The sequence below is a fragment of the Dasypus novemcinctus genome, chromosome 24 (assembly GCF_030445035.2).
Source record: "Dasypus novemcinctus isolate mDasNov1 chromosome 24, mDasNov1.1.hap2, whole genome shotgun sequence".
NCBI classification, from domain to species: Eukaryota; Metazoa; Chordata; class Mammalia; order Cingulata; family Dasypodidae; genus Dasypus; species Dasypus novemcinctus.
Genome location: NC_080696.1, coordinates 16,260,544 through 16,275,762, shown reverse-complemented (window position 1 = coordinate 16,275,762; position 15,219 = coordinate 16,260,544). Strand labels below are relative to the sequence as shown.

Below are 15,219 nucleotides of genomic sequence, written 5' to 3'. Positions count from 1 at the left end.
AAAAAACAAATCTTTAAAAAAAAAAGGATTGCGCTGGGGAGAGGGTATAAGCTCAAGGGCTGAGCACCTGCTTGGCATGTACAAGGTCCCGGATGCAATCCCTGGTACCTCCTAAAAAGCTTTTTTTTTTTAAATTAAAGGGTCATGCTGACTGCTGTGCTGAGAAAGACCATCGGCTTACCCATGATTCACCTCGGGGCACATCAGGACCACAAAGCCACCTTGCAAAAAACCCCAAAGTCCGTGCAAACACCCAGACCAAGTACCTCAGAATCGCTGAGGGGAACCCGAGTATCTGATGGTTTTAAAGGTCCCCGGAGGATTCTGAAATGAGCCAGGTTTGAGAATCACTGAACTATTTACTCCAACCCCAGTGATGATTAACTTGAAGCCACAGAAAGTAGGTTGGTTCAACCTTTCTAGAAAAGCAGTTTCAGTAAGAATCAAAAGTCTTAAAAATGTTCTTGGTTTTTTGGTTTTTTTCACCCGCTATTTCTAAGAATCTTCCTTAAAGAGAGAATGGGAAATTCTGGCAAAGCTTTATATTCAAGGATTCATTTATTCATCTGATAAAAATTGTGTAGCTGCTCATAGAAACTTCATGTCTAATGATGAAAAACTGAAAACCACCTAGACATTAAAACACGGGGGTGCGCAATTAAAGGTATTATTGCACATGAATTTGGTGAGTTGCTATAGAACTGTTAAAAAAACATTTTTTTCACAGATGATTTAATGACGTGGGAAAATGTTCAAAACATACAAATGAGGAATACAGGATGACTGATGTTCAATATGATTTCAATTTATTTTTAAAATGCGTATATAATGCATAATGCAACATAGAAGAACCTTGAAAACAGGAAGTTAAGTGAAAGAAGCTGGTCACAAAAGGCCACAAATTACAGAATTCTATTTACATGAAATGTCCAGAACAGGCAAATCCATAGAAACAGAAAGTAGATGAGTAGTTTCCAGGGGATGGGCAGGTGGGGGATGGCAAGTAACTGCTACTGGAGTTTCTTTTTTGGGTGATGAAAATGTTCTGAAATTAGATAGTGGCACTGGCTGTAAACTCCGTGACAATACTAAAAATCACTGAATCGTTCACTTTAAAAGGATTGAGTTTATGGGATGTGAAAAAAGCTGTGAAAATGTACATACACGCAATTGAAGAAAGACTGGAAAGAAACATATTCAAAGAAATACATTCAAACCCCGTGTGTGGTCTTTTTGGAGTTGGTTATTTTCTTTGGTGTAATCGCTTACATTTTCTAAAATGTCCATGGTGACAAATGGGCAAAATGACACAGAAAAGGGGTAAGAATTGCGAGGGACAGAGGTTCCTTGTGGACCTTTGGGAATCTCACCGCCCCTTCCCCGGCTCGAGGAGGCTTCCTTGTGCAGTGGTTTGTGATGTTTGCCCAAGGTTTCTACTCACCCCTTTTACAAACACGGAGCTACCTGGGCCCCATGTTGGGTGGGACGATGTGACTAATTCTGGCCAATGATTTATTAGTGAAAGAGACATCCCTTCTGAGCCAGAGCATCTAATTGCCAGTGTGAGGCCTCCGAGAGCTCATTCCAGTGAAGCGACCTTGAACCTTCAAGGTGGGGCTCGTCTGTCGTTCAGATCCTAAAGAGAGGAGCAGAGAGCAGAATTCCCAGCAGCCCGAAAACACACATGGAAGGTAAATGAGACATGGGTTTGTTCTGGTTTGGTTTTGTTATCACAGCACACCTAGCCTGTTGAAATGCTGGCAAACAATGACATCTGAGGCATTTCCACTGCCATGAGCCATTAGCTGCTGCCCCAAATAAAAGAAGGCAGGAACGGCACATTAGAGTGCTATCGGGCACTGCACCTCGTTTTCCTTTTCAAAATGCCTTTATGTCTATTTCTGAGTTTCCTTCAAAAACAATGCTGGGAGATTGGGAAACCTGGTCTTTTCCCCATTTCATAGTCTGGGGGACAGAAGCTCAGGCAAATCCAGTGATGTGTCCTTGGTCCCAGACTCCCTACATGTCATTGTCCAGACCTTCTGAAAATTTTCCCTGGCCACCGCGGCCCCCTAGTCTGATCCAAGAAGATTCAATCCCTGGACGAGGCCAAACAATACAACGGAATCATTTTCTTAATAAAGTTTGTCCTTAAAATAAACCAGAGTCTTGGCTACAGAGGGGAGAGCAATGCAGAGCTAGCTATGAAGAATCTGGTAGTAATGGACAAGAAGACAATGCCTGCAAAAGACAGCCACCCTCTTCCATCTCTCCAAGACGACGTGAACTTGGTAAGGTGAGGGCGGACTAGAGAGTGGGGGGAGTAAGAAAGGAGGCTCAAATCAAAGAAGGAAAAAAAATCATGAAAGAAAGAGAGAGGGAGAGAGGGAGGGAGGAAAAGGGAGAGGGAGGGAGAAAGAGGGACCCAAAAGTCTTCCCACAGGGGAATTTTAAGAGGAGCCTCACATCTGCTTAGAAAGAGAGAGCAGGTGAGCAAGCGCCACTCTCGGGGCGGCTCCCGGGCCGTCGGGGTGTCGGGGTGTCGGCTGCACACAAAGGCAATCCTGAGGCCTCCGTCCTTTTCACCTCTAGAGCTCCAATTCTTAGTGTTCCAAAATGGACATGTGTTTTATTATTGTTTGTTCCAATTTACAAAAGTCACACTTCTAAACAATGGAAATGAAGGATACAGTGGAAGGAGCCTCTTTATCCCACCCCACCCCAGGATAACCACTGTTGACAGCTCAGTGTCTGTTTCCAGACTTGTGTCAATGCATGTATCACAAGATAGTTTATTATCTGTCATCTCTAGCTATCTTCTATCTACATGTTTTATAAAAATGAATAAATCCATCTACCCTTCCACTCTCCTAGATTCAAACTTGACCTCCACTCCCCATTCTCTCTCACAGCCTGCCATCTTGCTTCATGCTCTGTCAAGAAGACAGATGCCACTGAGAGAGGAATTCCCTAACAAGCCCCCACCAGCACCCACCTGTCGGCATCAGGCCAGCTGCACTGCCTCCCCTCCTGGACGAAGCGAGGACCATTTGTGCTCCCAGCTAAGGCCCTTCCTTCCTCCTGGGCCCTGCACCCACCCTCTGGTACCAGCTCTGGGGCACAACCCCGGCAATTCTTCCCTCTCTCCTAATCCTCAAAGGGTCCCTCTCTCTTGGATCTTCGGCACAGCATACAAAGATCCTGTCATTCCTCCTATCTTAAAAAAAAAATCCCGGAGGTGGTGGTTGCACAACACTGTGAATGGACTAAATGCCACTGAACTGTTCACTTTATAATGGTTAATTTTATGTTATGTGAATTTTACCTCAGGAAATTATTATTATTATTAATATTTTTGGGGTACTTGGCTGGGGATTGAACCTGAGACCTTATAGATGGGAAGCCGGCTCTCAACCACTGAACCACAATGGCTCCCTGAGTTGGTTTTTTTTTCATTTGTTTTGCTTGTTGCTTGCTCTTTTGTTTTTAGGAGGCACCGGGTACTTTACCCGGGACCTCCCATGTGGGAAGCAGGCGCTTGACCACTTGAGCCCCATGTGCTCCCCCTCAGCAAATTATTTTTAAAAAACAAAACATAACCCCAAGTCCAATCCTGAGCTAAGCATCAGACAAATCCCAATTGAGGGATATTCTACAAAATACCTGACTGGTACTTCTCAAAAACAAGGGCTGTCTGAGAACCTGTCAGTCAAGAGCACCCTAAGGAAACCTAATGGCTAAATGCAATATTTCCTGGGTGGGCTCCTGGAACAGAAAAAAGACACCAGGTTAAAACAACAACAACAACAAAAAAGAACTAAGAAAATCTAAATAAACTGGTCTTTAGGTAACAATCATGGATCAACATTGTTGTTTCGTTTATTGTAACAAAGGTACCACACTAAGGTAAGATGTTAATAATAGGTGAACTGTGGGCTGGATATAGGTGAACTCGCTGTGCTAGCTTTGCAATTTTCCTACAAATCTAACACCATTCTAAAAAACCAGATTTATTAAAAAATAATCCTCTCTTGACTCCAGTTCCCCCTACAACTCTGCTCCCTTTATCTCCTTCCCTTTGCAGAACCCTCAATGAGCTAAAAATGCCCCCTCACTTCCACCCCCCTGCTCTTTTGCTGAACTCGCTCCAGCCCAGCTTTCACGGGTTTGCGCCCTGAGCGCCTCTGAAACCCCACGTCTGGTCGCCAAGCCCTCCGCATTGCAAAGTCCAACGCCAGCTCCTCGTCCTCATCTCGCCTGACCCAGCAGCAGCATTTGGCAAAGCTGCTCCCTCTTTCCAGCCTCCGGAGCTCCCGCCCTCCGGGTTGGCCCCCTGCCTCGCCGGCTGCTCCCTCTCCTGCTCTCTGCGCCTCCTCCTCGGCTTTTTGATTGCAAAGCCGTTGCCTGTCCCAGCGCTCAGTTCTTGACCCGCCGTGCTTTGCTGTCCACTCTCCTCCACACGGGTTCCTGGGGGAGGGCGGGGTGGGGGGGGGCGGGGTGCGATGGCCCACGCATCTGCAGAAGAGGGTTTTGTGGCAACCAGCACAGCTGTGATATCAGGCAGGCCTGGATGGCCCATGTGTCTGGGTGGAGGGTTTCTGTCTGGGGAGATGGGACAGTTCTGGAAATGGTGAGGCCAGAACAACACTGTGAGTGTGATCAATCTCACTGAATGGTTGAGATGTGAAAGCTTATGTTGTAAATACAGTTCCACAATTTAAAAAATAGCAGCTAAAGAGACAAGACAATTAAATGCAATACATGACACTGGACTGAATTTAATAAAGGAGAAGAAAGGCCCAAACGGATATTATTGGGACATATGAAAAAACTGGAATATCGATGATAAGCTTTCTATCAGTGGTAAATTTCTTGAACTTGATAATTGCGCTTAAGGTAGTTACATAAGTGAATATCCTTGTTCTTTGGAAATGTACATGGACGTATTATGCATTCAAGGAGCAGGATGTACACAACCCACTCTCAAATGTTTACAAGATATAGATAGATAGATAGATAGATAGATAGATAGATAGATAGATAGATAGACAGACAGACGGTGAGAATGATAAAGCAAGTGTGGGAAAATGTTAAACGTGGTGGATTTGGGTATTTGGGGGTTACATTGGAGTTCTTTGTATGAGTTTGGTATTTTTATTTTTTTCAATTGCCCTATAAGCTTGAAATCATTTCAAAATATAAAATTTAAGAAAAAAAAATATCCAAGATCTTTTCCTTACCCCATCACTCCCATCCTGGACTCACCCACCACCATTTTTCACCGGGATTATCATGAGAGCCTCCCAGCTGGTCTCTCTGTTCTCAGTCCTGCCCCTTCAGACTGTTCTAGACACAGTAGGGTGATCTTTTAAAAACACACGTCTGGGGAAGCGAATGTGCCTCAACCCATTGGGCTCCCATCTACCATATGGGACGCCCTGGGTTCACTTGCCAGGGCCTCCTTGTGAAGGCAAGTTGGCCAGTGCCTGCGGAGAGCTGACGAACCATGCCTGCGGAGAGCTGGCACAGCAAGATGACGCAACAAAGGGAGACGAGCAGACACAGAACGTGCAGCAAATGGACACAGAGGGCAGACAGCAAGCAAGTTGCCAGGCGGGGGGAATAAATAAATAAATCTTAAAACACACACACACACACACACACACACAACCTGATCGCGTAGCTCTCCAATCTGCCTCAATCCAGCTAAAGGTCCTGCCACTGACCAACAAATCCCCACCCGATCTGACCCCACCCTTTCTCCCTCCAGCCTGGTTTCCTGCTACTCTCTGCCTTGCTCACCCCACTCCTTGAAATCACCAGGCAGTCCCCGGCCTTTGCACTGGCTGGGCCCTCTGCCTGGAACGGTCTCCAGCTATCTCCACACTCTGAGCCTTACCTTTTTTGGGCCTTGACTTAGCTTTTTGAGGCCTTCCCTACCAACTTTATATTTCGTATTCCTCTTGATCCCCTTTCCTTGCTCTATTTTTTTCCTCACAATGCATCGTGAACCTAACATACTATTAGGTTGAACCATACAAAATTACTTACATTCAACCACCTTTGACCTAAAAAATCCAGCAATTTTCTCAGGGTCCAACTTCATACATATTTTACTTATCAGCCTTGGTTTTCTGCCCACCTCCCTCCCCCCTTAGAATGCCAGCTCCCTGAGGGCAGCCAAGATTGTCTGTTCTGTCCTTTGCTGCATTTAGAACTGTGCCTGCCACATAGCAGATGCTCAGTAAACATTTGTCGAATGATTCTTTTAAGTTAACTGCTTTCCCCTCTTAACACATCTTGGTCATCTTTCTATGACAGTTCAAATAGATCTCCCTCATCCCTTTTAATGCCCATCTGTCCCTGGTGCTACCTTCGATTACCTAAGAGCATTTCTGAATAATCAAAATACGCCCCTACTCCCTACTGCAGAAGAGGGTTTTGTGGCAACAAAACAGCTTTGCTATCAGGCAGACCTGGATGGAAACCACTAGCCAAATGTCTTGGCCATGTTACTTAACATCTTCGGTCCTCAGTTTCCCCATCTGTAAAACAGAGAAAATAAGCCCCACCCCACCCCTGGTAAGATTTAGGGGAACATTAGTAAAGTTGTAGTGTGTGCTGCATAAATTGCTCATGTTTCTGCTCATAATGCTTTCGAGCAGCAAACATTTGAAAATTCTCCTTATTTCCAGAAACACTTGCTAAAAGGTTTATCTTGGTGAGTCAGCTTTTTCTTTCAGAGGTTTCCAGGCATAAATCATTCCAGGCCACCCACGACTGGTCACGCAATTGATAACTCTTGTCTCTTCAAGATTTAGTCATGGTTTTGTCCTTATCCATTCTGAGTCAAGCTTTTTGAAAAATAATCTGTTTAAAGTTTAGTATCCATTGTTCTCTCCAACCCACTCCCAACCCCCAACACAGTTGCTTGGTTTTGGAGAGCTGTGATCCCGCTTGTCATTACCATAAACCGGATTATCACTCAGGATATTCTCTAAGAATTAAAGCAGGTTTCCATTCTATACTTGGAGATACCTCACACTCTAGAAGATTCACATGAAAATTGTATCAGTTAGCTACAGCTGCATAACAAACCCTCTGCTTCCAAATTCAGTAACTAAAAACAATAAGCATTTAATTACATGAATCTGTGGTTTAGTTGGGTGTTTCCTCTGGTGTAGGCCAGGTATGGCCTATCTCCCCTGAACTCACTAATGGATCTGAAGTCAGCTGATGGACCAGCTTTATACAGAATGTCCTCACTCACATGTCTTGAGGCCAGCTGACAACTGGCTAAGACAATGGAGACCACTCGGCCTTGTGTCTCTCATCCTCCAGTAGGTTAGCCTAGGCTTGTTCACAAGGTGATCACAGGGTATGAGAGTGCAAGCAGGACCCTGAGATTGACCAAAGCAAGTGACAAGGTTATCCTAGATTCAAGTGGAAGGGAAATAGACTCGGCCTCTTGGTGGGAGGGGCTACAAAGTCATGTCAAGGGTGTAGATACAGGAGTGAAGGATTGTGGGTATATCTTAAAATCAGTTACTATGGGAGCTCTCTGGGAGCAGTGCCGCCATATTCCAGGTTATCAGCACAGAAGGGATCCTGGCCCTCTACAGTTACCAGGCATTAACCTTTCCCAAGAAGGAGACTCTGGTGATGGCTTCTTAAACTGGGGCCAGGCACCAGCTACCACTCAGCTTCCGACTGGGGAATGTGGGAGGAAGGCTCTTGGCCCTACAGAATTGAACGCCACACCTTATCTGTTCCTCCAGGCCAATAGGGTTTGTCATATCCCTCATAGCTCCTTCTCTGCCCCCCCTCACTCCCTTTGCCCCTTCTTCTTCCCCTCCTCCCTCTCCCTCCTCAGCTCCCTCTTTGCCTCCCTTTTTAACACCAAGCTCAAATGTCACCTCCTCCTGGAAGCCTGCCCTGACCTCTGGTCCCTACCTACCTCTCCCTTCTTTAAATAGCAACGCACAGCCGCTGCTGCACTCTTCCGATCGTGGAGCTGCCTCTCAGGAAGCCCTGACCAGGCACCAAGGACTTTAATCTTCCCCAAATGTTTGAGCAGACGCCATCATTATCACGATTTTACAACGGGGGGGCTGGGCCAAGAGGTCGACTTGGTGGCAAGGGGCGGATTTGGTGTTCAGAGCCAGACCTGTGCAACCAAGCCCACCTCGAGGCAGAGGCTGCCGGTGGCCGCCCACCCCTCCCCGTCCCCCTTCAGTGGACGTAGCCCGCCCCACTTCAGCTGCCGGGGCCGTGTGAGCAGGCCCCTGGAATGCTCACAGGGGGCAGTTCATTTTCCCCGTGTGGCAGGATCGAGGGCTGAGGAATGGACTTCTGAGAGGAGCCCTCCACAAACATGCGATAAGGATGGTGTGGAGATGCCCCAGCGCGGGCACAGCTCTGGGTATGTGCTCCACGCTGGCTCCCAGGGGTCCCCAGCAGGCCTGAACCCCAGTTGCCCGTGACGGTGAACTGCTTCACAGCACCCTGTGCTGGCTGCCTTCCCTGCCCGGCCACACTCTCCACTCCTCGTGCGTTTCCTGGGAGCACCACCCAAAATAAGCTTTCACTCAGTCCTTGTCTCTGCTGAGAAAGCCCAAACTGAGCCCTTAGCACCTCTGCAGGCCACGTCCCGTCTCCCAGTCGCTGCTTAGTAAGCTGTCAACTCCTTAAAGCCAGAGAAACTCAGTCTTTCCCACCTGCTTCTTCCAGAACATGCTTAAAACCTTAGACGCTCCATAAATACTAATTAGGACCACAAATTGATCCATGGGTACCGCCAAACCACGGATATCGGGCCAAGGAGGTGTCCAGTGCCTCCTCCTGGCAGACATTGCAATTCCTGTTTAAGAGGCTGACAATTGGTAAATGATCTCAGGTACTAACCCTTCCCCACATCCTTGGAGGGAAGATGCCGCGTGAAGATGCTCCACTGGCCAGGTGAGGACAGACATGCACGCCGGCCCCACTTGCGTCCTTTCAAATGCCTTCAAGGCTTGGGAGGCTACTGTGGTCCATGCAAGATCTCAATTAAAATCAGAAGGAACTTGATTTCCATCGGGTCTCCTTTCTCATCCACCCGCTAGAGGACGTGTAAGTCTCTTACAGTCATGGGTATAGGGCTCCTGTGTTAGGACAGACTTGGACTAGATTGGGTAAGCTGATCTCTGGGCGCCCTTCCAGGGCACAGCTGTGCACTCGCTCCCAGGTGCCACGAAATGACCCAGGAGGCCAGGGCTCAGAGGAGCACTCCAGCATGGAAATGGCAATGGCCATTTATCGTGCCCCTACTCTGCCCCTTACATCTACTAGTTCAATCCACCCTGCAAGGTAGGGTGATCACCTTTCCCCCACTGCTCACCCCCCATTTTACAGGAGAGGAAACCGAGACTTTGATTAATAGAAGCCGATCCTGGGACTAAAGTGAACCCAGGAAACATGCTAAGGCAATGGGGAAGCAAGACAGGGATGGGAAGGAAGCAGATCCAGGGTGCCTGAAAGAGCAGGTGACCGCAGCGGGCAACGGGGGTTCCGTCCCCCTTGGAGCTCAGAGCTGTCCCACCCGAAGGGCAAGGAGGCTGGGGCGTTGCTGCGTCAGTCTTCACCTACAGTGAAGGGCTCCTCCTGGGGCTGCCACCTCCCTAGCACGTCCCCCTGCCCTATGCAAGGTCTGATCCTTCGCCTGCAGCCAGAGAGACCCACAGCAGGGAGTATTCCGGTGCATGCTAAAGGGAGTCGCTGGCCTCTTCCAGAACAGTGAGTGTCAACAGGATCTGGCTGGGCACCAACAGCGTCTGCCACAACCGTTGACATTTAAAGAGCCCGGATAATGGATTAATCTCACATGAATTATGCTCAGTGAAGGAAGCCAACCTCGAAAGGCCAAATGCTATACAATTCCATTTATATGACATTCTGGAAAAGGCAAAACTCTAAGGGCAGAAAAAAAGATGGGTGGTGGCCATCAGAGGGGTGGCGACAGAGAGCCCCCAGGGAACTGTTTGGGGTGATGGAATCGGTCTATATCTTGACTTTGGTGATGGAGACAACTACGCAGCTGTCAATCTGTCACACTCAAAGAACTATACACCGAAAAAAGGGGGAGCTTGACTGTACAACGGTGATGGCTTTAAAAAACATGCCCACGTATCATTTGCTATTTTGAGAAACGGAGCTTAATTGTGCTCCCCTTGAGGACTTAGTGGTGTGCTTCTAATGAATAAAATAAGGCAGAAGTGACGTGGTGTGATTCAGATGCAGTTATAAAAGGCACTGAGCTTCCTGCTTGCTCTCTCACTCGCTCTTGGATTGAACTGTGTCCCCAAAAAGACACATTCAAGTCCCAATTCCTGGTCCTGTGAAGGTGAACTTCTTTGGAAATAGGGTCGTTGAAGATGCTCTTAGTTACGATGAGGTCAAATTGGATTAAGGTGGGTCCTAATCCAGTGTCACAGATGTCCTTATAAGGAGAGGGAATTTGGACACAAGAGTGGACGGCCGTGTGACAGAGGCATAGCCGGCATTTCCAGTAAGCCACTGCCAGGCCCTTCAGACTCCAGAGGGAGCACGGCCCTGCCAGTACCTTGGTTTGGGACTTCTGACCTCCAGAACTGGGAGACAGCACATTTGCTGTTGTTTACGCCAACTAGACTGTAATCATCTGTTACAGCAGCCCCGGCAAACTGAACCAACTCGTTTTGGGGAAAGCCAGGTGCCAGAGCACGGAAAGGCCCATGTGGTAAGGAACTGAGGCCTTCTGCCCACAGCCACAGGAGTCAGCCATCTTAGAAATGGCTCCTCCTGCTCCAGTCTGGCCTTCTGATGCCTGCTGCCCCGGCCAACGATTTGACTGCAACCTCATGACAGATGCTGGGACAGAACCCCCAGCTAAGTGCCTCTAAGATTCCTGACCCTCAGAAACTATGCGAGATAACATTACTGTTTGAAGCTGCTAAGTTTTGGGGTTATTTGTTACACAGCAACAGCTAACTAGTGCATTGACTTTTAAAATTTCAGCTTGTATAGACTAACTCCTATTTTTAAATTAAAATCATCTATCCATTCTTTTATGTACATTTCTGCGGGGAGATTGTGAACATAATATTCACCTAAGGTGAAGGATAGGCTTTTTCCAGGTGGTGGCATTTGGGGTAATTTTGATGATACATGCTCATTACAAAAAGTAGCTCAAGAATATAATAAAAACTTCCAGCCCAGGCCTCGGTGTCAAGAGCACGTTTATCCAGGCCCTGCAGGGTGGCGTGGGATCACAGGAAGCAGGAGCACCACTCCTTCAGACATTTAGAACTCTCTCGGGCCTCGTACTCGGTGGCGCCACAACGACAAATGATCCACCTCTGAAATTCCGCTTCGTTCTTGTGCATCAGAAGGAACTGTCCCAGCAGGATGTAGGCCTGGCGGGAGGGGCAGGGCAAGGAGGGAAGCAGAAAGGTTATAATAAAACGTCTCCGACCAGCTCCTCCCTCCCCAAACACGGCGCAGCACGTTGAGCTCCGAGGAGGAGGGACACGGGGCTGGTCCGAGGGACAACGGCAGACCCCGAAGCCCTGACCTCAGCCGTGAGGACGAGGGGATGGACTCCCTGGTGAGTCCAAGGTCAAGTCAAACGCCCATCTCTCGGGGCTGGATTTGGGGGCCGTCCAGCCTGGAATGAACTAGAACCTATCCCTCTCCTACGTTAATGAGCACAGGAACCACCCTGAGTTCTTGTTACAATGCAGGTCTGGGGTGGGCCCTGAGAGCCTGTGTCTCTAACCAGCTCCCAGGGGATGATGTCGCCGGTCCAGGGACCACCTTTTGAGTCTGTGCGGATTCTGGAACCCTCCAAAGCTCCCCCTGGCTCTGATCTAGTGTCTCTCTCAAGCACTTGCACACAGAATGAGTTAGAGACGCTCCCCACCTGCCTTCTCAACTGCTCCAGCACAGGGTTTCAGTCTCAGGACTGGTGGCATTTGGAGCCAGGTAATTCTTTGTTGGGGGCGGGGGGGGGGTTCCCTGTGCACTGCAGAACGTTTAGCAGCACCCCCACCTCTCCCCCCCTGGAAGCTGGGGGCACCACCCAAGGCATGATGGTGATCAGAGCCATCTCCAGGCAGGGCCAAACGGCCCCGGGGGCAAAGTCCTGGCTGAGAACCACTGCCTGGGGGACTGGCAGGTAAAGGGCGTCTCAGCGCCCAGCTGCTTTTGCAAACCAGCTGGGTGACCTCAGGCTCAGGCCCTGCAACCGAGGACGGGAAGAACCTGGGTCTCAGTTTCTTCCTCTCCCACCGGGCCAATAGTGTGCCCTGCCCTGCTCTGATTAAATGCGAAAGCATTGGAGAAATGCAAATTCCTCGTTTGGAGTGTGATCCGTAGGCCGGCTAGGGGAACAGAAGGCAAGAAGCCTGCTCACCGCTGCCCTTCTTCCCTTCCAAAGAGTCTCTATGGGATTAAAACAAATATAAAATAAATATTTGGATACCATGAGTCATATTTCTATGGTATTCCGTAGTTGTCTAACGACAGCTTTTCATTTATCCTTTACAATATTATCACAACAAGATGACCAGGAGCAAGGACCACGTGGAGAAGGGAACTCCAAGGCCGTGAGTGGCCACAACTGGCCGAGCCGCTGAACGCTGGATCCTGGAGGTCTAAGGCCACGTTGACCAGCCATCTGTCAGGACCAATTTGGGGCACTCCAGCCAGGAGTGGACCACAGCCAGTGTCCACACTTCCAAGCTCTGGGTCCTTTCCAGGAAAACTCGCTGGTGTCTATTTACTTTCAGTTACATAAAACAAAGCAAACTTCAAGTCCATCAAAGTGAACATAGTTTTAAAAAGAGAAATCAAATAAAAAGCTGGATCCCAGTCATGAAGTATACTCAAGCGGAGTTCTGGGGTTTTTATTTTTAGTCATGGTCCAGTTGTTGAAAAGAAAAAAAAGGCCAAGATTTCATGGTGATTTTAAACTGCTATTTTAATCGTCTTTTTCAAAAAGGCAGTATCATTGCTTAAAATGATCTCAGTTTTACTCTATCTGTCGCCCTGTATTTTCAGTGGTGGATTTTACCGAGATGTTTTTAATTAAATAATGTCTTAAATTAACCTTTATTAATTGTGCCAGATGCTGTATTAGGTGTGGGAGATACAGAGGTGAATATAACAGGATCAGGAAGCACAGATCTTTGCCCAAGGAGAGAACGTTAATGATAATAATTAATACTAATAGTTAATAGTAAAAAGCACGTGGGTACTTACGACATGCCAGGCACTGCCCCCAGACACTGAGCATGTTGGGGTTTTTTTTTAGGTTTTCTTTTTTAATTTTTATTTTTTTAAACTTTAATTTTTTCTTCACTGAGCAAGTTTGAATCCAGAAAATTCTCCTGTCTACCCTCTTAACGGGGCCACCAGGAATCAGAGCGGCTGGCTCCCAGCCTTCTCTGCCCGGTCCTGCATATCCCGGCCACGTACTGTCTGGCCTGGTGGAAAGGCGTCCTCTGCCCACTTCTGAGGCTGAGCAGCTGGCATCCGCTGGCCCTGGTCACTGGAACCTCCACGTCCTCACCCGGCCCAGCAGCCAGGAAGCCGGGGAACGTGCTGCACGCACGACCCGTGACAACTTTCCAGGAACGTTACAGGAAGAAGGGCCTCAGCTTGCAGCCTCCGGAGCCAAGTTGCAACCTGATGCTCCCCGCCCTGCTCTCCCCTGCCAGCCTGCCAGCCGCGGCGAGGGAAGCGAGCGGCCTTCTGCTTCTCCCCGGGGGCTGGCCTGGAGCTGCAGGGAGGAGGGCTGGTGGTCTCCCCATCAGGCCTAACTCGGGCCGTCCCAAACCAAGCAGGGGACAGACTGCCCCTCGCCCTCCTTAGGCCAAAGCTCCCCAAATCCTGCAGCAGGGAAGGGGACAAGAAACACAGACACCCGGAGCCCACATTCCCACCTCCCCACTGCCCCGGAAAAGAGGCCGCTGTGAAGCCAGGGATCCCCTCCTCCCTCCAGCAGCCTTTGCCCTGATGGCTAGAGGACTGCCCCAGGGCAGAGTGGCACGCCCAGCTCCCCGTCCTCAACTCCAAGCTCCAGCAGCGAGGCTCGGCCCAAAGGCCTGCCCAAAGCCGGCTCTGAAACACCCTGCCGCGGCCCCGGCTGAACAGCAGCGACTGGGCATGCGCCCAGGCAGTCACCCAGGGCCACGAGCTCAGGTGGGTGTGTCTGGCTTTAGGCGCCACGTTCACCATGTTGAAATTCTTCATAGTTTTTTAACTAGGGCCCCTTGTTTTCTTTTTGCACCGGGCCCCGCAAATTAGGTTCTGGTTTGGAATAATTCAGTTTTTTCAGTCTTTACAGTAACACCTGGCCTGGTCACACAGGTAAGTTGCTTTAGCATTCTCTTATTCTCCAACTTCTTAATGCTTCTCCTTAACCTAAATTCCCAAGTCCTTAGTGTCACAGGAGTGCACTAGGCAAGACAAACCTTTCTCTGTTTTTCCCTAACTGGGTGCTGGCTCTTAAACGCTCAGTCCCCTGTAGCCAATAGCAGCCTCTCGGTCATTTGGGGTATAAGACTCCGGGTTATATAAATGCTCAGTCCAGTGCAGCGCTTGCCCCTCCACCTTTCTCTTCGTTTCCCTGGGACGTACTTATATTAAAAAGTATCTATTGCTCATCTGAAGTTGAAATTTAACAGGGCACCCTGTATTTGATCTGGTAACCCTGCATCAGGGTAACCCCCAAATTTAATTCGACTGACTCCTTGCAGGGCCCAGACACGAGGCAGGGGAGAGCCCAAGCCAGCACGGCCACCCAGCCGAGGGGACAGTCCTGAGCTCAGACCTCTCTCCTCTCCAGCAGCGGTGAGGAAGCTGCATCACGAGGAGATGGGGACCCCCCGAACCCCCATCCCCACCCCGGGAAGATGGGGAGGAGGCCGTGGGTGATACCAGGCAGAGCCCTGGCAGGGAACCGAGGCAAGGGATGCCACCAGACAGGCGCCCTCAGCCTGACTTCAGTTTTAGGGTGCAGACAGCACAACGGTTTCATGTCCAGACCCTGGAGCCTCTCTGCCCAGATTCCTATCTCAGGTCTGTCACCTCATGTGACTGTGGCCAGTTACGTGTCTTCTGTGCCTCAGTGTGCCCATGGGTAAAATGGAGATGAAATCACGGGCCTCACTTTTCGATGATCAACTCAGATCGATGCGT

General features: G+C 49.0%; 1 protein-coding gene and 1 long non-coding RNA gene across 3 annotated transcripts in view; one reads left to right on the top strand and one right to left on the bottom strand.

Annotated features, from left to right (window-relative positions):
* Nucleotides 1-1,554: 1,554 nt before the first annotated feature.
* Nucleotides 1,555-3,233, top strand: LOC139437527 (uncharacterized). The gene is made up of 3 exons (XR_011647392.1): nt 1,555-1,691; nt 2,166-2,291; nt 2,913-3,233. It is a non-coding gene; the product is annotated as an uncharacterized lncRNA (long non-coding RNA).
* An 8,004-nt stretch (nt 3,234-11,237) lies between these two features.
* The window catches only part of BANF2 (BANF family member 2), a 37,850-nt gene continuing 33,868 nt past the window's right edge, over nt 11,238-15,219 (bottom strand). For both annotated transcript variants that reach the window (XM_004472391.4, XM_071211563.1), the window contains exon 3: nt 11,238-11,432. In XM_004472391.4, the coding sequence (XP_004472448.2) occupies nt 11,286-11,432 (147 nt within the window). In that variant the 3' untranslated portion in view covers nt 11,238-11,285. The remainder of the gene's footprint in view (nt 11,433-15,219) is intronic.